The sequence below is a fragment of the Salvelinus fontinalis genome, chromosome 14, assembly GCF_029448725.1.
Source record: "Salvelinus fontinalis isolate EN_2023a chromosome 14, ASM2944872v1, whole genome shotgun sequence".
NCBI lineage: Eukaryota > Metazoa > Chordata > Actinopteri > Salmoniformes > Salmonidae > Salvelinus > Salvelinus fontinalis.
The window spans coordinates 40,115,510-40,138,710 of NC_074678.1; the positions used below are offsets into that span (position 1 = coordinate 40,115,510).

At 41.9% G+C, this 23,201-nt stretch overlaps 2 protein-coding genes and 1 long non-coding RNA gene across 6 annotated transcripts; all 3 read right to left on the bottom strand.

Annotated features, from left to right (window-relative positions):
- Positions 1-461: 461 nt before the first annotated feature.
- On the bottom strand, positions 462-2,890 carry LOC129810831 (C-C motif chemokine 17-like). 4 transcript variants are annotated; one of them, XM_055861766.1, is made up of 5 exons: positions 2,714-2,888; positions 1,786-1,915; positions 1,322-1,469; positions 1,020-1,065; positions 462-826 (listed from the first exon to the last, which is right to left on the bottom strand). In XM_055861766.1, exons 1-4 carry the CDS (start codon positions 2,775-2,777, stop codon positions 1,027-1,029), a joined length of 381 nt encoding a protein of 126 aa, XP_055717741.1. In that variant the 5' UTR covers positions 2,778-2,888; the 3' UTR covers positions 462-826; positions 1,020-1,026. The 4 variants fall into 4 exon arrangements, with proteins under 4 accessions (XP_055717741.1, XP_055717740.1, XP_055717742.1 ...); XM_055861765.1 differs by having other exon boundaries at positions 987-1,065; positions 2,714-2,886; XM_055861767.1 differs by lacking the exon at positions 1,020-1,065.
- A 6,898-nt stretch (positions 2,891-9,788) lies between these two features.
- On the bottom strand, positions 9,789-13,788 carry LOC129810830 (DNA polymerase epsilon subunit 4-like). Its single transcript, XM_055861763.1, has 4 exons — positions 13,410-13,788; positions 11,106-11,190; positions 10,762-10,803; positions 9,789-10,564 (listed from the first exon to the last, which is right to left on the bottom strand). Exons 1-4 carry the CDS (start codon positions 13,713-13,715, stop codon positions 10,548-10,550), a joined length of 450 nt encoding a protein of 149 aa, XP_055717738.1. The 5' UTR covers positions 13,716-13,788; the 3' UTR covers positions 9,789-10,547.
- Positions 13,789-20,980: 7,192 nt separating this feature from the next.
- On the bottom strand, positions 20,981-23,201 carry LOC129810835 (uncharacterized). The gene is made up of 2 exons (XR_008752788.1): positions 22,805-23,201; positions 20,981-22,250 (listed from the first exon to the last, which is right to left on the bottom strand). It is a non-coding gene; the product is annotated as an uncharacterized LOC129810835 (long non-coding RNA).

A 23,201-nucleotide genomic window follows, 5' to 3' on the forward strand; every position in this document is an offset into this window, starting at 1 on the left:
CTGTTGGTCTAAACCTCTAGGTAGCGATATGGTGTCAAGCTGTCTTTACCAAAATTAATGAACTGTCAAATGGAGTGCCAGAGCCGTTTTGGGCGTCTCAAACAGTGTTGAGCCAGAAGCCCAACGCTATGGGAAGCATCAATTACCTTTTGTCTTTGAGTGAAGGTGCTGGGTACCTCAACATCAAACAGAGTGCACCCACCCAGGGCCAGTAAACAGAAGCAGCGTGGGGCCTCAGCCAGAGAGGAACCAACACCACCTTTGTGTGTACATATACACGCTGCTTCTCTGGGCTATTAATACAGCCGTGCTTTATAGCAGTTACTTTTACAACTGCACCTATAAGAGAAATCATTGAGTAGCTACTTGAACCAATTAAATATAACCACACTAATACTTTGAGTAATCCACTGATCTATATTATAGATTGAGCCTAGGCTACAATAAGGAAGAAAATCTAATTCTTTCAGGTTCATTTATTTATAAAAGATCCACTTCAGATGTCGTGTTTAAACATACAGTGCATTTTTCTACATTACATTGTGTTTCAGGCGAGAACAAGCCCTCTATGAAATTTAACAGGTATACATAGACGGTGAAGACTGGTTTCTTGGGATAGAGTAATCAGAAATACTTAGCAAATACTTTGGCATAGTTAGCGACAGTCAGTGTAAAATACATTTATCTATATATCAAAACCTCTCATGGACTGTATGGCAATGACAGCTCAGCCACCACACTCCCAGGCAGATAGTGACACGAGACGACTGGAGAGTCAGAAAGCTTGGCTGAGTTAGGATGACAAGCCGCTGGAAGTTTACTTGGCCTGCAATGACAGGAGAGAGAGTTCGGTTCAGTTCAATACATCTTTATTGTCCCCAAAGGGCAATTTAAGGGGAATTTCAGTGCACCATAAACGTTAGCTACTTTAGGTCATAACAGAGACAATACAATATTGCTGGAGTAAAAGGAAGAACAGATGTCACCTATGACAATAATTCTCCTGTGGTAACAACAACCTCACACTCATTCCACATGGAAGGCATCCCACCCATCCTTCTTGTCCTGAGAGAGAAAATAAACCTGTTCAGCACTGTATTCAAATGTGGAAAACCATTGTCTATGGAGACATAATCAGGGGGAAAGTCTACAGCACACTTTTGAATAAAGCTAATATTTCCACTCTTTCTAATAAAGCCTTTTGGATGTTCAATCACTCCCACCATAGGAATGTTTATGTAGTATCTTAATGTAGTATAACTGCAATGTGGGTTAGATTGAATTGAGCCCTATGTGTATAAACACAGTGCATATTTCCCACCTCCGACATGACTGGCAGGTTGCCATGTGGGTAGAGCCACATGATCCTATGTGCTTTGGTCCTCTGCCTCTGGAGCAGCTTCCTCAGTAACCTCTTGACCTTTCGGTCTCTGGGGTCAGCACACTTCACCGCCTTCTTGGTGTACAGTCTGCAGCCACAACAACACAGACAAAGAACATTCACCATGACAACCTTCCAACTGAAACATACAGTACAAACTGTAAATATGCAGCATGGTTTTAATAAAGACTTCTCTGAACCAAAGCCTCAACAAAGTTGGCTAGTGAGGATACTTTTTTTTTGGATGGCTTGTTATTCCCACATATTTCCTTCCTCACTTCCCTGGCAATTACAGTAGAACATAAGCCATAACAACAGGACCTGGATAGATGACAATGCCTCATAGCTCTGAGAGGCATATTTTCCATGTCTGCGAGTTGCTTCGGGATAGTTGAAATACTTGCATGATGGCTTTTATACTGCAGTCTGGCCCCTCCGTCTGTACCTCAAACCTCAGCACGTCTTTGGTGCGCACTTTCCCCTGGGAGTACTGCATACAGCACTGAACATCTCTCTGCATCTGTACCCCGTTACCTGAGAGGGGGGAGAGAGGGGCGGGGGAGAGAGAGAGAGAGAGAGAGAGAGAGAGAGAGAGAGAGAGAGAGAGAGAGAGAGAGAGAGAGAGAGAGAGAGAGAGAGAGAGAGAGAGAGAGAGAGAGAGAGAGAGAGAGAGATGGAGAGAGGCAAACGCTGAAGTCAAATTCGTCAAAGCACACTTACGGTGTATGAAGGCTATATGATTGCTATTGGCTCAAAAGGAGGGTTGTTGTGACACTGTAGATTATAAACACAAATATATTAGTAAGAATATAAGGCATTTCATTGCACTGTTCTACACAGTATAGTTAGACTATCTAAAGGTTGCTCTATTTGACAGGATATGTCATCTAGAGTGCAGACAGCCAGAAGGATTTAGAACATCCCATGATCCCCCATAATGTGCTGTTATGCCAGTGGCACTGTGACTAGATGACAAGGCTTTTCATCCAACCAGAGTGAGTAAGCACAATAATATTAGCTGAGATAAACAGTTACCATATGCGTGTCATATGAAAGCTGCTCTGAACCTTGTCATATTTTATCATTGATATAATCTTTTCCCCAATTAAAGTCTGAGGTATTCAGTTAGCTTGTTATTAGCGTTCAATGTTTTGATGTGAAATCAGTCTTCATTCTAGCTCTCTATTTACATCCATGGCTCTCCCTGCTGCTGCTCCAGTATTCCCTCTTCCCCTCTCCTCTAGCTTGCTCTCCTTCGCTTCCCTGCTAAACTGGCTCCCAGCAGGGTGCATGCTGCTAACGGTATACACTGTAGGTGTTATTGTGTCTTACCTTCCACCGAGCCCAGGAGAATGACAGTCAGAGAAATAACAGTCACAGTCTGCAACAGAAACATGGTGAGCCTGGCAGGGAAGTAATCTGCTGTGTTACCTTCCCCTCTATTTCTGTCTCTTATATTTCTCCCTCCCTCCTTTTCACTCTCTCCCTCGCTCTCCCTCAAACACACATGCACTCCCTAACCCTCCCCCCTCCAGCTCCCCCTCTCCTCTGAGTGTCCCACTCACTGTGTTCATTTCCATGTCTTTCCCACTCTTCAAAAAGGTGCTTTCCCAAAAAAAGCTCTTAAAATAATCCAGATTTATGGCATTCTCTAATGCAGTCATGGAAACTGCCCTACCTTGTTGTAGGTGTCCCATTAGTCTTGCAGCTATGTTATGACTGTCACTGCTCAAGCACAATACACGGAACACCAAAGCTTGTGATACACATGACACTGTAATATATTCATGTTGTTTTCATTCATGTAAAATGACAAAAGGCATCTCTAGTACCAACATAGTTCAAAGCACAAGCAAGTTACATGCAGTCCGTTTCCAAAATAAAAACCACTAATACTATAAAATGGCAACCAGCTCTCTACCATTAGATCGATCACAAGAAATGATAACATGTTGAAAACAGAAGCCAATTTGCCAACTAAAGTACAGCTGTGCATGTTCAATACAGTCCAGACTGTGACTGACTTTGTATAGCAGCTACATGCTAACAATCATTCTCAGTACAACACCTAACAACCTTTTCAAGCGGCTTGGACCTTTCTTGGTGTAATGGCAAAGGTCTTGGACTCACAAATGCAAGTCCGAGACGGCTACCCCATAAATTTGCAACATTTGGTGTCAGAAGTGGAACGCATGGGGCTAAGCACGATGGCATCCAAAGTGTAGGAGTAGTTTGTAAGTGTGTTTCTTACTTGCCTTTATGAGTCCCCAAATTCAGTACTAGAACTAAATACAAAATGTCAAATATAAAATGGCCTACGTTATTGGAGGAAATGGATACAAAGTCAACGCTGGTTGGCAGTTGAGGATTGACTGACCCAGAGACCCAGAGTGTGGTTTTGGGTAAAGACTGTTTGCTGTGGCAGGTTGAGTGTCATTAGAACCCAGCTGATTCTCCCCCAGTCAAAAACCACCCTTCTAACCAAGCAATGAAACTACTGCAGAATTACAGCACATTCTCTAATGCCTTTGGTATTCAATGAAATTAACATTGTTGAAAAAAACTGGAAGTAATGCTATGAAAATAATTTTTTACATAATAAAAAGCTGTTACAACAAAACAAATGAAATAACCCTGGTCTGAAAAACAATGGACAGGAAAACACAAATAACCTTTGTATTTAATGATGAGACTGATTACCCGCTGTTTAATGTACCTTAGAAGAAATGCTTCCAGTGACAACAAGGAAGTGTTTAGCTATTAACTACTATTGAGAAGAGTCGCTTCACCATATCTTGTTACCATATCTTGTATTTTACAGCAGTAGCTACTCTTATCTTATAGTACAATGGAATAACACCTGGAGAGTTGCAACATCCCATGAACAGACAATGTGGTAAAACACATGGTAATTGAATACAGGGTAAATCTCTGCTGAATGGTAGGCTTTAGGTAGCGGCATTTATTAGACGACATGGCCAGTGTAATCCATACTATCTGACTGTGCATACCTGAGACCTGGAATTAAAAATATGCAGTCTGAGGTAGGGAGAGGAGAGGGGGGCAGCGTGCAAGAATTCAACCCTTAAGAAATCAAGTTGGAATCTTTCAGCTGCAAAAACATACCTTCCCCTTGACTTCAGTCTGCTCCGGAGCCAAACACATTTCCAGCATATCTTTGGGGCGATTAAGAGATCACTGTAAAAGTATACTAGACACAACCTTTCAAACAAAAGGTCAAAAAAATAGTGACTGTAAATCCACCTATTAAATTATTAACTTAATCGGTGTTCCTCTTTTGAGGAGATAGAGAGCCAGAGGAGGGATAGGTATGTCCTGGGGATGTTGTAGGATAAAGCTAACTATACCTGTGGTCCAGGCCAGAGCAGCTTAGCCCAAAGGGATTTCAGTGTTAGGTTAGGTTTCAGGGAGCAAATGTGTCAAATTTTGAGATGTATCATTTATCAAGCACATAACATTTGGTATGTACTATCTGGAATGCTGTGAGTGGATGGGTGATTATAGCCATCATAGGCCATTGTCTACTCTACAACTTCATGAAGATTGAAAAGTGAACACTTCTCAGCTTTATACACTAAATTACAGGTGGTCCCCAGTTCGTTGTTCATGTTCTGTTCTTGTAAAAAGCACGAGTTGACACAGACCCCTCCAAAAAAAGTTGCCGGTGCCGACTAATGGAATAGTAAACTTGTAAAAAATTAAGTTGTGCATTCTATAAACAGTACTTTAATGGGTATAAACAAAGCTTCTTCAGTGGTACATAATGATTGCTTGAAAGTTCTGATCTTGACAAAAGGCTTGGTGGAACTATACTTACTTTACATGAGAGAAATTCATAATAGAATGTCTTCGTTTACTGTCAAAATAAAATTAAGTCCATCCATGCAACATGTAGTGATTATATTTTATTATAGCCAGGGCACTGCATGCAAGGTTTTTTTCTGCATTGAACAGATTTGGGCGGGCCGCCTAAGTGTTTTTTCGGTCTGCCCATGTCCAAACAGTAAAAAAATAGAAAAAATGCAATCAGGGTGGAAAAACTTTTAGTGTAAACTTAAATATGTAGCTTTTTTGGCCACGCAACCAATTTCACATAGAATGGTGAGTTATAGATCTATAATTCTTCTTGGAAGCAAGTCTAAGAAGCGGTAGATATGTTCTATGTGCACTATTTCTATGCTTCCCATTCTTAAGTTTAGTTTTTGCATCTTTTACTTTCGGTTTAGTACACCAGCTTCAAACAGTTGAAACAATATTTTGGGTTATGAAAAATATATTTCACAGCAGTTTAGATGGTCCAATAATTTTGAGAAATTGCAGAGTGATTTCTGCATAGTGCAAATTTAAAATGACTTAAACCAGATATAAAAGTAGAGAGAATCTAAAATGTAAAACAATTATGCATTTAGGAGTATTTTTGTCATGGCATGTGGCCCCCATTGATTTTGCTATGATGGTTGAGTCACTCATAGCATCAGCCATGGCAAAATGTCTACAATTGCAGGAGATTATCTTTAAAACTGCATATTTTCTCTCGGACCCATAGCAAGGTGTAGAATTGCAGGAAATGTAGCTCTGAAACTGCAACATTATCTCAAACACGTCAAATTTTGCAGAATTGCAGGAAATTAGCTTTAAAACAGCTAAAGTTTGTCACTGCCACCAACAGGGGGGCCTCAAATGTACCTTCGATGACCGTATCATTGGCCACGCCCACCACCTAAGCCCCATTTTGATCCAGAAAAAACACTGGCATGTTCTATGCCTGGCATTCTTCTGGTGGGAGTAAACAAACTCTTTGCAGGCAGTCCTCAAACTAACATCTGTGGTTCACACAGCTTTGTTTCTTTATATACACTGTAAAACTAAACCAGAACATGTTTGGTTAAACACACAAAAGGAATTATTTCAAATCATTGCAAAACATGGTCTTAACTGTGCTTAGAGTTGGGGAACTGAACACTTTTCCAAAATTGGTGTTTTATTTTTAATTTAGGGGAAATGGATGTGCTTAACAAAAGCTGCAAAAGAAAAACAAAATTGCCATTCGAGAAGGTACAGGGGTGGGATCTTAATTTGACCTATAGTCAAAGCAAAATAATCCTGCAGCAACAGGATTTGAACATTTAGTCCATGATGTTGCTTGATCAGTCATTAGGCTATTAGCTGGCCAAAAGTAAGGTAATAGCAGCCTCTGGTAAGACACGGGGTGGGGGCCTATGCATATATGTAAACAACAGCTGGTGTATGATATCTAAGGAAGTCTCAAGGTTTTGCTCGCCTGAGGTAGTGTGGTCTACAGTTTATCATGAGACACTCTATCTACCTACAGAGTTTATCTGTATTTTTCATAGCTGTCTACATACTATACCACACCACAGACCGGTGCTGGCACTAAAACCACAATCAATGAGCTGTATACCACCATAAGCAAACAGGAAAATGCTCATCCAGTGGTGGCGCTCCTAGTGTCCGGGGACTTTAATGCAGGGAAACTTAAATTAGTTTGACCTAATTTTTATTAGCATGTTAAAATGTGCAATCAGAGGGAAAAACATTCTAGACCACCTTTACGCCACACACTCCACTCTCCTTCGCCCTCCATTTGGCAAATCTGACCTGATTCCTGCTTACAAGCTCAAATTAAAGCAGGAAGCAGCAGTGACTCAGTCTATAAAAAAAGTGGTCAGATGAAGCAGATGCTAAACTACAGGACTGTTTTGCTAGTATAGCCGATGTAAGACATTTAAACAACATTCCCCCCCTCCCCCACGCTGCTGCTACTCTCTGTTATTATCTATGCATAGTCACTTTAATAACTCTATCTACATGTACATATTACCTCAATTACCTAGAAACCAGTGACCCAGCACATTGACTCTGTACCGGTAGCCCCGCTATTGTTATTTACTGCTGCTCTTTAATTATTTGTTATTCTTATCTTACTTTTTTAAACTGTTGGTTAAGGGCTAGTAAGTAAGCATTTCACTGTACACCTGTTGTATTTGGCACGTGACAAATAAAATTTGATTTGAAAATGCAATGTTGGGGCCTCCCGGGTGGCGCAGTGGTCTAAGACACTGCATCGCAGTGCTAGCTGTGCCACCAGAGATTCTGGTTTCGAGCCCAGGCTGTCGCAGCCGGCCGCGACCGGGAGGCCCATGGGGCGGCGCACAATTGGCCCAGCGTCTCCTGGGTTTGGCCGGCAGGGATATCCTTGTCTCATTGCGCACTAGCGACTCCTGTGGCGGGCCGGGTGCAGTGCACGCTGACCAGGTCGCTAGGTGTACGGTGTTTCCTCCAACACATTGGTGAGGCTGGCTTCCGGGTTGGATGTGCATTGTGTCAAGAAGCAGTGCGGCTTGGTTGGGTTGTGTTTCGGAGGACGCATGGCTCTTGACCTTCGCCTCTCCCGAGTCTGTACAGGAGTTGCAGCGATGAGACAAGACAGTAACTACTACCAATTGGATACCACGAAATTGGGGAGAAAAAGGAGGCAAATTAAAAATAAAAATAAATGCAATGTTAATATAACCGTGATTTAGTATGAGCTTTCAGTGAATTTATGTAAATCATGAAGCTCCTCTGCATTTGTTGCGGTGCAGGAAAATTCCCAGCAACAACAGAGTGAGCAAATTAAGATCCTACATCTGATAATAATAAATGATCCCCCCAAATTGACTGGTGCCAAAAGGTGGTAGGAAATAAATGTCAATGACTGAATTTCTCAGAAATACTGAAAAGTTACCAAGGGATGAGTTCCATCTATCAGATTTGATAAATGGTTAATGAAAAATTTGAAATAATTTCATCATAAAAAATGTGGGAATTAATTATATATATAATGTTCTGCAGTAATATCATGGGATGTGTATTAAAAATGCACTCAACCCATTATTCTGTTGATACACTAAACCTGAATCTATTCAGGAATGCACAAGGAGCACATACAATTGTGTATTTTTAGTCCGGCCTTGATTTCCTCCAGATTCATTTTATTTGCCGTAGCAGCAGACCACCAGCACAGCCACTTTCCCCGGCATGTGTGTCTGTCCTGGTGTAAGCCATTCTAATATTAAGATAAGCTCATATTATGCTTTGTTAAGTCCCTCTCTCTGGGCTGATGTTTTATTGAAACAGCAAAACAAACAGGATATAATGGTATATCTAAATATAGTCTCTAAGCTACGCGCTTACAGACAGATAGACGTTTGGAAATAATATGCCAGAAGTCTTTACCCTTAGTCTGCAAAAGATAGATCTGGTCATTTGCTAGACCCCCTGTAAAGCAGTGTCTGCTAGAGGTTTTACATTATTTTGGATGGATAGATTCTCAAGTCTTGTACTTTCCATCTTATTAAAATGTAGTCTATACAGTTGAAGTCGGAAGTTTACATACACTTAGGTAGGAGTCATTAAAACTTGTTTTTCAACCACTCCACAAATTTCTTGATAACAAACTCAGTGCCTCTTTGCTTGACATCATGGGAAAAATCAAAAGAAATCAGCCAAGACCTCATAAAAAATATTGTAGACCTCCACAAGTCTGGTTCATCCTTGGGTGCAATTTCTAAACGCCTGAAGGTACCACATTCATCTGTACAAACAAGAGTACACAAGTATAAACACCATGGGAACACGCAGCCTTCATACCGCTCAGGAAGGAGACGCGTTGTGTCTCGTAGAGATGAACGTGCTTTGGTCCGAAAAGTGCAAATCAATCCCAGAACAACAGCAAAGGACCTTGTGAAGATGCTGGAGGAAGAAGGTACAAAAGTATCTATATCCACAGTAAAACGAGTCCTATATCGACATAACCTGATAGTCCGCTCAGCAAGGAAGAAGCCACTGCTCCAAAACCGTCATAAAAAAGCCAGACTACGGTTTGCAACTGCACATGGGGAGAAAATCATACTTTTTGGAGAAATGTCCTCTGGTCTGATGAAACAAAAATAGAACTGTTTGGCCATAATGACCATGTTTATGTTTGGAGGAAAAATGTGGAGGCTTGCAAGCCAGAGAACACCATCCCAACCATGAAGCACAGGGGTGGAAGCATAATGTTGTGGGGGTGCTTTGCTGCAGGAGGGACTGGTGCACTTCACAAAATAGATGGCATCATGAGGGACAATTATGTGGATATATTGAAGCAACATCAAGACATCAGTCAGGAAGTTAAAGCTTGGTCACAAATGGCTCTTCCAAATGGACAATGACCCCAAGCATACTTCCAAAGTTGTGGCAAAATGGCCTAAGGACAACAAAGTCAAGGTATTGGAGTGGCCATCACAATGCCCTGACCTCAATCCCATAGAACATATGTGGGCAGAACTGAAAAAGCATGCAAGAGCAAGGAGGCCTACAAACCTGACTCAGTTACACCAGCTGTCAGGAGGAATGGGACAAAATTCACCCAATTTATTGTGGGAAGCTTGTGGAAGTTAACCCAAAACATTTGACCCAAGTTAAACAATTTAAAGGCAATGCTACCAAATACTAATTGAGTGTATTCTAACCCACTGGGAATGTAATGAAACAAATCAAATCTGAAATAAATCATTCTCTCTACTATTATTCTGACATTTCACATTCTTAAAATAAAGTGGTGATCCTAACTGACCTAAGACAGGGAATTCTTACTAGGATTAAATGTCAGGAATTGTGAAACACTGAGTTTAAATGTATTTGGCTAAGGTGTACGTAAACTTCCAACTTCAACTGTTTTTTCCTCACAATGGAAAATGTGTAGTTGTTGCCTAAACAGTTGACACTATGGTATACTAGTGAGGATGGATTTATTTCTGACACAACTTTTAAAAAATAAGAGTTCCTAATAAAACGTATTTTATTAAAACTATAAATGATCAGGTTAATACACGATGATATGATTTATTTCAACATAATCTCACATTATTTACAAATAAAAAAATGGCAGACTCCTTGCATACAAGACTAACTGAGGGAGGATCATTACTGATGTCTTTACAGTTTATACATGTCCAGGAAGGAAAGTCCTTGTGACCAATACCAACTCAGCGATATCACTTCAAAAGTAAGACAGGTCAGTCTGTTTTTCAAATGCCTCTTATCCTTATGATGAAGAATGCCTCTGATTCTTGAACTGCCTGCTGTCTCCTGAGTGTGTCTAGGCGTCTAGAGTGCCTTTAAAGAGAACATAGACAAAGAAAATCTTGTCAAACCGGTTACACAAACCTACATTCACTGATTCACTATAGCCAATGACTCAGGATAATGCAACACAATGTGAATATTCAATTACAAAAAATCTATTATCAATCTGACGAAGAATAAAATATGGTAGAGGTTTAGTGAAGATGGATGCTTGGATGGGAACTTACCTTCCAAAAAGGCAAACTCATCTACGGTCTCTATTGCATTGTCTGTTAGTGGAAACAACAAAAAACACAATAGCTGGAAGAACTAAAGTCAAAGGCTGGCCTAAATGACCCCCGGTCCTGGCCCTGTAGAGCTACATGGTGTGCAGGCTTTTATTCTAGCACCGCACTAAGACCTTGATCGGTTGAATCAGTTAGGCCTAACACGTGTTTAGTACAGGGATGGAACTGAAGCCTGGCATACCATGTAGCTCTCCAAAACCAGGTGTTGGTGACCATTACACTTAGCAATAATCATATGGTATGATTGGTGTACTATATGATCATGTCTGCTTGACATTACTAACCTAAATCTTTCCTCTGCAAAGTTTTCCTCTTTCCTTGCTGGGCATACACCAGGGCATCTTTGGCAATCATTTCAACAAAGAGTTCCTGGAACACATGAAGTTTAGTATACAGTCAGTAACGTCGCTGTACCATATAACATAAGTGCATTGTGACTACAGTAAAGTGAATGTGCGGCAGGTAGCCTAGTGGTTAGCGCGTTGGGACAGTAACCGAAAGGTTGCTAGATCGAATCCCCGAGCTGACAAGGTAAAAATCTGTCATTCTGCCCCTGAACAAGGCAGTTAGCCCACTGTTCCTAGGCCGTCATTGTAAATAAGAATTTGTTCTTAACTGACTTGCCTAGTTAAATAAAAGGTTAAAAAAATAATACAAATATGTCATCTTAGGTAGCTAAGCTAGATATTGCCTTTACAGCAATGATGTGTTGGTGCTGGGTTGAAACAAAAGCCTGCACACCAAGTAGCTCAACAGTTGATGACCAGTGAACTACAAGGAACATAAAGTAGGTCCTTCCTACAATCCTCCCCAACTTCACTCTGTATCTGGAATAGAGTACCACAGTATGAGTCATAATACCCATAAAACCTAGCGGTCAAACAGGGGAATTGTTCCAATAGTTTTTCCACAGGGGATTTTAGAAACACTTCAAATAAGGGCTGCGTTTGTGTAGGCTTACGTTTTGATAACAGGCGTCAACTGTTGCAGTGGCTGTCGCCCCTGTGGCACCTACTGAGTCGGACCCAGAGCGGTGTTAAGGCGAGGAAGAGTTACGGGGGAACAAGGCTGAAGAAGAGAACAACCAACAAACTGGGCCCGTTGCGTCAGCCTCCTTATTTTAAGCGGTGGAATAACGACTGGAACCATTTGCCTGCTAGGCTCCATGGGTATTATGACTCATTAAGTGATCACGCCCGAGAGGCCAGTGTTTGGAGGATATATTGGCACAGGTGTTGTTAGGCTGGCAAACCGTGCCAATATATCATCCAAACACCAGCTTCTCGGGCGGTCTGCCCAACTCATCACCGGCGGCACATTGCCTGCCCTCCAGGACACCTACAGCACCCGATGTCACAGGAAGGTCAAAAAGATCATCAAGGACATCAACCACCCGAGCCACAGCCTGTTCACTCCGAAGGAGAGGTCAGTACAGGTGCATCAAAGCTGGGACCGAGAGACTGAAAAACAGCTTTTCTCAAAGCCTGTTAAATAGCTGTTAAATACTCCGACATGGCTTGTCCTAATATTTTTCTTATATTCCATAATTTTACTTTTAGATGTGTGTTTTGTTGTGAATTGTTAAATATTACAGAATTAATGAAGCTAGGATGCAATAACATCTGCTAAATGTGTACGTGACCAATCAAATTTGATTTGCACTACAGCTAATTTAGAGTCATGTCAAAAAGTGCAGCCAGAATAACAGCAAAGTATCTGCATTTGCATTTGTTTAAGCTGTTTTCTAGTGACATTTATTTGGATACATCCATCACAATGAGCTAATGAGGCATTCAGGATGAGACCCAGCCGTTGTATAAACTGTGATACTTTATACAAGAACACTGTCCAGATTTTGCATATCGTTTATGAGTCAGTCCCACATATTAATGAACGGTTGAGCCTGATGTTCTTTGCAGTAAGCCATCTCATGAATTTATATAATGTAACCAAGTGAGCAGACACCCAAGTCAATTGATTCATGAATTGAATCCCACATCCTTACCCTATAATTCTAGTATTTCTTTGTGACTAACTTGAATACAGGTAGACCAAGAAAGCCACATCCCTGATTGGCAGATGAGTGACAACCCTGCTCCTCATCAGTTGCTCCCTACAAATGCTGTTTTGAATTAAAAAAAGAATTGCACCTACACACTGAAGGCGGCTGCAAAGCTGAACCGTCTGTGTAGGCTATCCCTGATGCAGTGAAAATAATTTTGAAAAAATCTACACAATTTAAGTAAGCTTTATGCTACAACTTTTTGAAAAATGAATGTTGGAAAAACGATTGGAACCATTTCCCTGTTAGACCGCTAGGTTTTATGACACTTCACCGTGGGGCTCTATAGCCTAACCGTTTAAAGCCTTGCTGAATCCCAAAACCGACTAGGCGAAAAATCTGCCGATGTTCCTAATTCCTAATTGTTCCTGTAAATTACTCTGGATAATCCCGTCTCCTGAATTACAAATGTAAATAAAATGGCTAACAACATGACATTAACCCACCTTGACTGTAGGCTACAAAATATGAAAACAAACGAATACTGTTAGGCGTAACTTAGTGTAATGTAATACTTTTAACTTACTGTGGCTTTAGCAATGATAAACACTGACTCTTGACTGGCGAGGGACACGTCTGGGTCCGCTTTCATCAGTGCCTTGATACGGGAAAGCGGTAACTTCGCTAGACGGTTCTGGGAGGGTGCTGCAACGGGCCCAGTCAGTTGGTTATTCTCTTCCCCAGCCTCAATCCCCCGTAACTCTTCCTCGCCTTCACACCGCTCTGGGTCCGACACTGTGGGGGCGACGGGCACTGCAACAGTTGACGCCATTATCTTGTACACAAACCAGTTGTCAAAAACGTACCTAGTTCTGATTCGTGAATAATACATTCCAATGTTCCTCCCCTTCCACTCCCGCCAACTATTCCTTGTGTGTGATTGGTGGAATGGCCGACTTCATGAGGTGAGGATTGGCTTAAACTATGGGCAAACAAATCTTTGGGTTTAAGCCATTGGTGAATGTTCACAACTCCTTAGCGCTCCTAAACGTTGTGAAACATTGACTACAGAACCGCCAGGCTGCTAAAAAGAAAATATGACAGATCACAACCCTAATGAACAACTTCATCATATTTGTTACATAAAATGTACATCTTCATCTCTCTATTACTGCTCATCCAATACATTAGAAATGTGTTCAATTACTCATTATTTGAATTGTTTGTAGATAGACCTGTGATACATATTGATTTTGATAGGCCCATCAATATTGCTCAATGTTTAAGTGATAATAGGCCTAGATTAGATTTATGTGAAATAGCTGTTAGTGCTGCTTTGTCTATGTCGGTATCTAATTAAGCCATAAGGCCCAAGGGACACTGCATTCGGAAAGTATTCAGACCCCTTGACATTTTCCACGTTTTGCTACGTTACAGCCTTATTCTAAAATGTATTAAATAAATAAAGAATCCAAAGCAATCTGCACCCCATTAGGATGAAGCGAAAACAGTTTTTTATAAATTTTTGCTGACGTATAAAAAAACAAACAAAAGAAATACCGGTTTTACCTAAGTTTTCAGACGCTTTGCAATGAGACTCGAAATTGAGCTCAGGTGCATCCTGTTTCCAGTGATCATCAATGATGTTTCTACAACTTGATTGGAGTCCACCTGTTGTAAATTAAAATGATTGGACATGATCTGGGAAGGCACACACCTGTCTATATAAGGTCCTACAGTTCACAGTGCATGTCAGAGTAAAAACCAAGCCATAAAGTCAAAACAACTGTCCGTAGAGCGCCGAGACAGGATTGTGTCAAGGCACAGACCTGGGGAAGGGTACCAAAGCATTTCTGCAGCTTTGAAGGTCCCCAATAACACAGTGGCCTCCATCATTCTTCAATGGAAGAAGTCTGGAACCACCAATACTTCCTAGAGCTGGTCGCCCAGCGAAGATGAGCAATCAGGGAAGAAGGGCTTTGGTCAGGGAGGTGACCAAGACCCCGATGGTCACTTTGACAGAGATCTAGAGTTCCTCTGTGGAGATGGGAGAACCTTCCAGAAGCACAACCATCTCTGCAGCACTCCACCAATCAGGCCTTTATGATAGCGTGTCCAAACAGAAGCCACTCCTCGGCAATAGGCACATGACAGCCTGCTTGGAGTTGCCCAAAAGGCACCTAAAGACTCTCAGAGAATGAGTAACAAGATACTCTGGTCTGATGAATCCAAGATTGAACTCTTTGGCCTGAATGGCAAGCATCACGTCTGGAGGAAACCTGGCACCGTCCGTACGGTGAAACATGGTGGTGGCAGCCTCATGCTGTGGGGATGTTTTTCAGCGGCAGTGACTGGGAGATCAGTCAGGATCAAGGGAAAGATGAACAGAGAAAAGTACAGAGAGATCCTTGATGAAAACCTGCTCAGGACCTCAGGCTGGGGCGAAGGTTCACCTTCCAACAGGACAATGATCCTAAGCACACAGCCAAGACAACACAGGAGTGGCTTCGGGACAAGTCTCTGAATGTCCTTGAGTGGCCCAGCCAGAGCCTGGACTTGAACCTAATCGAACATCTCTGCAGAGACCTGAAATAGTTGTGCTGCGACATTCCCCATCAAGCCTGACAGAGCTTGAGAGGATCTGCAGAGAAGAATGGGAGAAACTCTCAAAATAGTGTGCCAAGCTTGTAGCATCATACCCTCAAAAATGTGTCTGTAATCACTGCTAAAGGTGCTTCAACAAAGTACTGAGTAAAGGGTCTGATACTTATGTAAATGTGATATTTCAATTTTTATTTTATTTTAACACATTTGAAAACATTTTATTTTTTAAAGTTTTTGCTTTGTCATTATGGGGTAGGTTGAGGGAAAACAGCAACAATTTCATCAATTTTAGAATAAGGCAGTAACATAACAAAATGTGGAAAAAGTCAAGGGGTCTCAATACTTGCCGAATGCACTATATATACAAAAGTATGTAGACACCTCTTCAAATGAGTGGATTAGGCTATTTCAGCCACACCCGTTGCTGACAGGTGTATAAAATTTAGCAATCTCCATAGCCAAACATTTGCAGTAGAATGACCTTACTGAAGAGCTCAGTGACTTTCCACGTGACACTGTCATAGGATGCCACCTTTCCAACAAGTCAGTTGGTCAAATTTCTGCCCTGCTAGAGCTGCCCTGAACAACTGTAAGTGCTGTTATTGTGAGGTGGAAACATCTAGGAGTGACAAAGGCTCAGCCTTGAAGTGGTAGGCAAAACAAGCTCACAGAACGGGAGTGCTGAAGCACGTATCACATAAAAATTGTCTGACCTCGGTTGCAACACTCACTACCAAGTTCCAAACTGCCTCCGGAAGCAACGTCAGCACAAGAACTGTTCGTCGGGAGCTTAATGAAATGGGTTTCCATGGCCGAGCAGCCGCACACAAGCCTAAGATCACCATGCGCAATGCCAAGTGTCGGCTTGAGTGGTGTAAAGCTTGGACTCTGGAGTAGTGGAAACACTTTCTCTGGAGTGATGAATCACGCTTCACCATCTAGCAGTCCGATGGACAAATCAGCCTATGTCTTGGGTGACTGGAGGTTCTACAGCTGCAACATCGAGAGCATCCTGACTGGTTGCCTCACTGCCTGGTACGGCAACTGCTCGGCCTCTAAACGCAAGGCACTACAGAGGGTAGTGCGTACAGCCCAGTACATCACTGGGGCTAAGCTGCCTGCCATCCAGGGCCTTTACACCAGGCGGTGTCAGAGGAAGGCCCTACAAATTGTCAAAGACCCCAGCCACCCTAGTCATAGATTGTTCTCTCTACTACCGCATGGCAAGCGGTACCGGAGTGCCAAGTCTAGGACAAAAAGGGCTTCTCAACAAAAAAGGCTTCTCTTAGGCCCTCATGACATAATAGTCTTCTCAAGTCTATTGTCTGAAGGCTACATTGGTTATACATTACAGAACAATGGGATGTACTTCCATCATATTTTAACATTTCATTTCTGTATTCTTGCTCTTACCATAGCAATGTACTAGGATGGCATGGATATCAAATTAGCATGAAAATACTTAAATGGTCAAACAGGCTATTCATTTATTTTGATTCATGTTTTATTTAATTGAGGGATAGGCCAGAAATAAGATGCTCTGCTCTGAGCTCATCGTACTAAGGCATCATTAGCTAGTCCTGCACATGATAGCAAAGGCGCTGCCAGCCTAATATAAACTGAGTGTACAAAACATTAAGAACACCTTCCTAATATTTAGTTTCATTCCCCCACTTGAGTTGCAGCCTCAGAACAGCCTCAATTCGTTGGGGGCATGGACTCTACAAGATGTCGAAAGGGTTCCACAGGGATGCTGGCTCATGTTGACTCCAATGCTTCCCACAGTTGTGTCAAGTTGGCTGGATATCCTTTGGGTGGTGGACCATTCTTGATACAAAGGGGAAACTGCTTGTCACGCCCTGACCAGAGTTTGCTTTGTCTGTTTTATGTTTTGGTTGGTCAGGGTGTGATCTGTGTGGGCATTCTATGTTGTTTGTCTGGTTTGTCTATTTCTGTGTTTGGCCTGATATGGTTCTCAATCAGAGACAGGTGTTTTGCGTTGTCTCTGATTGGGAACCATATTTAGGTAGCCTGTTTTGTATTGTGGGTTGTGGGTTATTGTCTATGTCTATACGTTGGTCGCCTGTGTCTGCACTTTCGTTATATAGCATCCCATTCGTTTTGTTGTTTTTTAAGTTTGTCAAGTGTTCTTTCGTCTTCGTTTATTAAATTAAGTATGTATTCATCAAACCACGCCGCGCCGATCCTTTCTCCTCAGACGAGGAGGATTACGACGTTCGTGACACTGCTGAGCTTGAAAAACCCAGCACCGTTGCAGTTCTTGACACAAACCTGGCACCTACTACCATTTCTCGTTCAAAGGCACTTAAATATTTTGTCTTGCCCATTCACCATCTGAATGGCACACATACACAATCCGTGTCTCAACTGTCTAAAGGCTTAAAAATCATTCTTACAACTGTTTCCTCCTCTTCATCTACACTCATTAGGCCCTAATATATGGATTTCACAAGTCTGGGAATACAGATATTATACATCTGTTGGTCACAGATATCTTTTTTTTAAAAGGTAGGGGCGTGGATCAGAAAACCAGTCAGTAACTGGTATGACCACCATTTGTCTCATGCAATGCGACACATCTCCTTTGCATAGAGTTGATCAGGCTGTTGATTGTGGCCTGTGGAATGTTCTCCCACTCCTCTTCAATGGCTGTGCAAAGTTGTTGGATATTGCTGGGAACTAGAACACGCTGTCGTACACGTCGATCCAGAGCATTCCAAACATGCTCAAATGGTGACATCTGGTGAGTATGCAGGCCATGGAATAATAGAGACATTTTCAGCTTTCAGGAATTATGTACAGATCCTTGTGACATGGGACCGTGCACAAGGATCTGTACACAGGGGTGCGTCACTTGAGTGGCTTGTGTCACTGACGTGATCTTCCTGTTCGGGTTGACGCCCCCCCCCCCCCCCTTGAGTTGTGATGTGGCGGAGATCTTTGTGGTCTATACTCAGCCTTGTCTCAGGATGGTAAGTTGGTGGTTGAAGTTATCCCTCTAGTGGTGTAGGGGCTGTGCTTTGGCAAAGTGGGTGGGGTTATATCCTGCCTGTTTGGCCCTGTCCGGGGGTGTCGTCGAATGGGGCCACAGTGTCTCCCGACCCCTCCTGGGCCTCAGGATCTCGTCATGGTATTTCTGTGCATTCAATTTGCCATCAATAAAATTTAATTGTGTTAATTGTCCGTAGCTTATGCCTGCCCATACCGTAACCTGACCTCCACCATGGGGCAATGGAGTTGGAGTTCTCAGACAACTATCTGAGGGACCAGTTAGCAATATCTCAGAGACCAGTGGTGCTCCATGGACAAGACACAAACACACCCGCACCCATGCAGACATGTGCATACTCTCACAAATGCTCACACACACACACACTACTCTCTCAGGGATCTGCTGTTGCTTATTCATCGTAGTACAGAGGATAGGTAGATAAATACCACCATCTTGTGTTCACATTATTCCTTACATTTCAGTATGCCTCAGAAATCTGTGATGGAAAGAAACAGTGGTTAAGATTACAGGATCTGGTTTGTAATGTACAGTCCATTAATTCTATTGAGGTTTATGGACTAACAAGGCTACAGTAATTGACTTCAGCTTGTTGTGACCGTCACGTTACTCAATAAGCCTATGTTCTGTTCAATAGGCTTACAGCAAGAGGCAGACTGACGCAAAGGATTAATAGCACTATCTTCCAAGCCTACTTAGTCCAGTGCTTCATCAAAATATAACCGGGGTTGTGCAAGGGCATGGCTAATCTTTCTTTGTTGTGATACAGGAAAAGTGCTTTGTCCAGATATGAATTGTAAGGGAGTCAGGCACCAAGTGCGGGCCCATGCCCTGATATTTTCATTGCAATACTTAGGTCTACAATACTTAGGTTTATCCTTAAACACTTGTATGCCTTAAACATTCATGTAAATATAACAAATATAGTCTTCAGTTTATATATTTGTAAATTATATAATGTGCTGTTCACATTTAAAATGTGTAAAACAGATTTCATGTACATAGTAGAGCACATGCACAGATCTTTATTTTGGCTATTCAATGGCTTGGAAGTGCAATGTTTTGTCTGAAAATTAATGTCTTTACTTTGATATCATGCAATTAAACTGCAGTAACAGATTGCTTATGAAGCTAAATATGTACAATAATTGTATAAATACTTTACTGATATACTTCATTCACATATTTGCAATTGGGGGTGCACATTAATGCTCAAGAGAAACATATCATTTGAATCTGAACCTGATATGAGTATATAAAAAAAATCTATTGCATTGTGTATTACCATACTTTTTAAATAAAAGATAAACAAGTCAAATTCATTGTTATTTTTTATTTGTTATCCATCACTCTTGGGAGTTGAGGGGGCATCCTGCTTGGGGCGTCACATGACAAGTGTATCCTCTCCGAAGTAGGCAGTAGGCACTAACTGTAGAAAGGCCTTTAGGGAAGACTGGCAAGTCTATATTGTGAGTATCCCCTGATTGGAAGTCTTATAAGTAGCATTTGAATATGATCTTTGTATTTGAGGCACGTATTTGTTAATTTATTACATCATGGACCTCATAGAACCTCGGCGTCTTTCAGAAAATAGATACTGAAGAGTATGTTTGTATATTATTAGTTAAAGACAATGAAAGATATACAACTTCGAATGCCTTTTTAGAGGTTTTGTACTTAATGAGTTAAAGTGTCACAGGTTCTTATGAGGTCACCCAACTTACACTCTCATAAAAATCAAGACGATTAGCTTGTATAAACATTAGCAGTTTCTCGATCTGTCCTCTTATCTTACTCAACACGAATTTCCCATGAGAGTATTACTAACCTCTGTACTCTAAGCAGTGATAGAAGCTGTCAACGCTTTCACTTTTCTTTCATTCTTGTGCGTAGGTTCTACAAGTTTGCACCTGCACCTGTCATGTTTCTCCATTAATTGGCAGTCTGACAATGCAGTACATTTTGAAATAATGAGATGAACCCCAATCTTGCCTTTATCCTGTTAAGGCAAGCATGTGAACAAATGATGGAGAGACAAACTATCAAATTACCCCAAGCTAGTGCCAAAGTGGAGTCCTGACTTGACTTGAACCCTTAGAATTGATCATTTTTTATGCTATGCTCAATAGGTCTAAAAATCGCTTTGACTATGTCCTTTTGTCTTCAAGAGTGCAAGCTAATACATCAAATTGAAAGAACACCAGTACATTTTTTTCTGACTGGAGCATTATGATAAGGAATAACTAATCATATCCATCATCCCATGTAATCTTTGGGAATGGTCTGTTTGACATGCTAAGGTTCTGGGTAGCTTAATGTCTTAGCTGAGTCAATGTGGTTACGACTTGAATTCATTGTCCCTCAATGAAAAACAAATGATTCTTTCTACAGTTCAACAGTTCCCTCTCCTGAATATTATAATGACGTGTTGAAAGCACCTGTGCAGAAGATATGTCAAAATTAATAGACAAAGATAATAGCAAAGGGGAACTTTCTACACACTTAATTACACAATTACTCAATTCATTTCAGTTTTAACTGAACATTTTTATTGGAATGACAGTTCGGTATATGCAAAAACTTGTTGAGTGGATGAGCAAGAATGTAATAAAAAGCTAATTCACACCGTGCTTACACAGAGATACTTTAGTCAGTACTTCATATCCCCGTGCTCCTTTTAAATAAACACATCTAACTTGTATGCCCTGAGCACTGAGTCACTAGCAGTGAATATCTGCTCTAATTCAAATGGTTAGCCCTGTTTCCTTTGGACATTACAGCAATAGCTTTCAGATTAACTGTACCTATTTCATCACTTATTATTCTCTCCACTCAGGTGACACTGTTGAGAAACATGAGGTACATGCCAAAAACAACTTTGCCTTTGTTTGTCTTGGCAAATACAAAAAGTCAGAGTTCTGGAACATTGATCATAGATAGCACATGTTCTGTATTTAGAAAATCATATCTTGATCAGTGTAAGTTGGGTATGAGGTTTATACTGGGTGTACAAAACATGAGGAACATCTTCTCTTTCCATGGCATAGATTGACCAGATGAGTCCAGGTGAAAGCTATGATCCCTTATGGATGTCACTTGTTAAATCCATTTCAATCAGTGTAGGTGAAGGGGAAGAGACAGGTTAAAGAAGGATTTCTAAGCATTGAAACAATTGAAACATTGACTGTGTATGTGTGCCATTCAGAGGGTGAATGGGCAAGACAAAAGATTGAAGTGCCTTTGAATTGGGGTACGACAGTAGGTGCCAGTTGCACTGGTTTGAGTATGTCAAGAACTGCAATGCTGCTGGGTTTTTCACACTCAACAGTTTCCCGTGTGTATCAATAATGGTTCCCCACCGAAAGGACATCCAGCCAACTTGACACAACTGTTGAAAGCATTGGAGTCAACATGGGTCAGCATCCCTGTGGAACCCTTTCGACACCTTGTAGAGTCCATGTCCTGACGAATTGAAGCTGTTCTGAGGGTAAAAAGGGTGTGCAACTCAATATTAGGAAGGTGTTCCTAATGTTTTGTACACTCAGTATATACCGGAAGCAGTAATAGTTTCAAATCAGCATTAATAAGTGTTCTAGCTCGCTATTATGCGAAGAAAGTGATATGTCCGCAACGGCAGGGCTCTCCTGATGGTGGTGCGGTCACCCCAACGCATCACCGGGGGCACACTGCCTGCCTTCCAGGATATCTACAGCACCCGGTGTCACAGGAAAGCCAAGAAGATCATCAAGGACCTCAGCCACCCGAGCCACAGCCTGTTCACACAGCTACCATCTAGAAGGCAGAGACAGTACAGGTGCATCAAAGCTAGGATCGAAAGACTGATGAACAGCTTCTATCTCCAGGCCATCAGACTGTTAAACAGTCACCACTAGTCAGCCTCTGTCCTGTACCCTGCCCTGAACCTTAATTACTGTTACTAGCCGGCTACCATCCGGTACGCTACCCTGCACGTTAGAGACGGCTGCCCTATGTACATGGAGTCATTGAACACTGGTCACTTTAATAATGTTTACTTTCACGTTTTAGGGAAGACCCAGATGCAGACAGTGTCGAAGTAAAAAAAAGGATTACTAGAACAGGGGGCAGGCAAAACGACAGGTCAAGAGCAGGCAGAAGTCAGTAACAGGAAACAGGAGACAAAGGGCTGTGAGACATGGGTTTGATTTTAGACACATGAAAAGTGGGATGTATACGGATGGAAGGGGCAACAGAAGACAAACAGCAGAGGGGCTAATGACCTCAGAGATGGGGAAAGGGACGATAAACAGTGGGGAAAGTTTGTGGGATTCCACCCGGAGGGGCAGATCCCGGGTGGACAGCCGTACCTTCTGCCCGAGACGATACCAGGGTGCCGGGGTCCGGTGGCGGTCCGCTTGTCGTCGATACCTGGAGGTGGTCTTGAGAAGGGCTGACCGGTCTCTCTTCCAGGTACGACGACAGCGGCGGACAAACATCTGACCTGAAGGTATGCCGACCTCTTCCTCTTGCTCAGGAACGGAAGGAAGACGTCCCGGGGATATATACAGAGAAATGTCAATTGAAAAAAGGTCAAACGAAACGAAGTGCAACTACTTTGCAGTCTTTCCAGCTTCAGTTTGAAGTGATTGTTTTAGCTGTGTTGTTGGCTAGCTCCTCTGAACAACAGTGTCCTGACGAGTGAACACATTTTTCTATGCCAGGCGAAATCACGCCTCATTAGCTCATTGTGATGGATGTATCCAA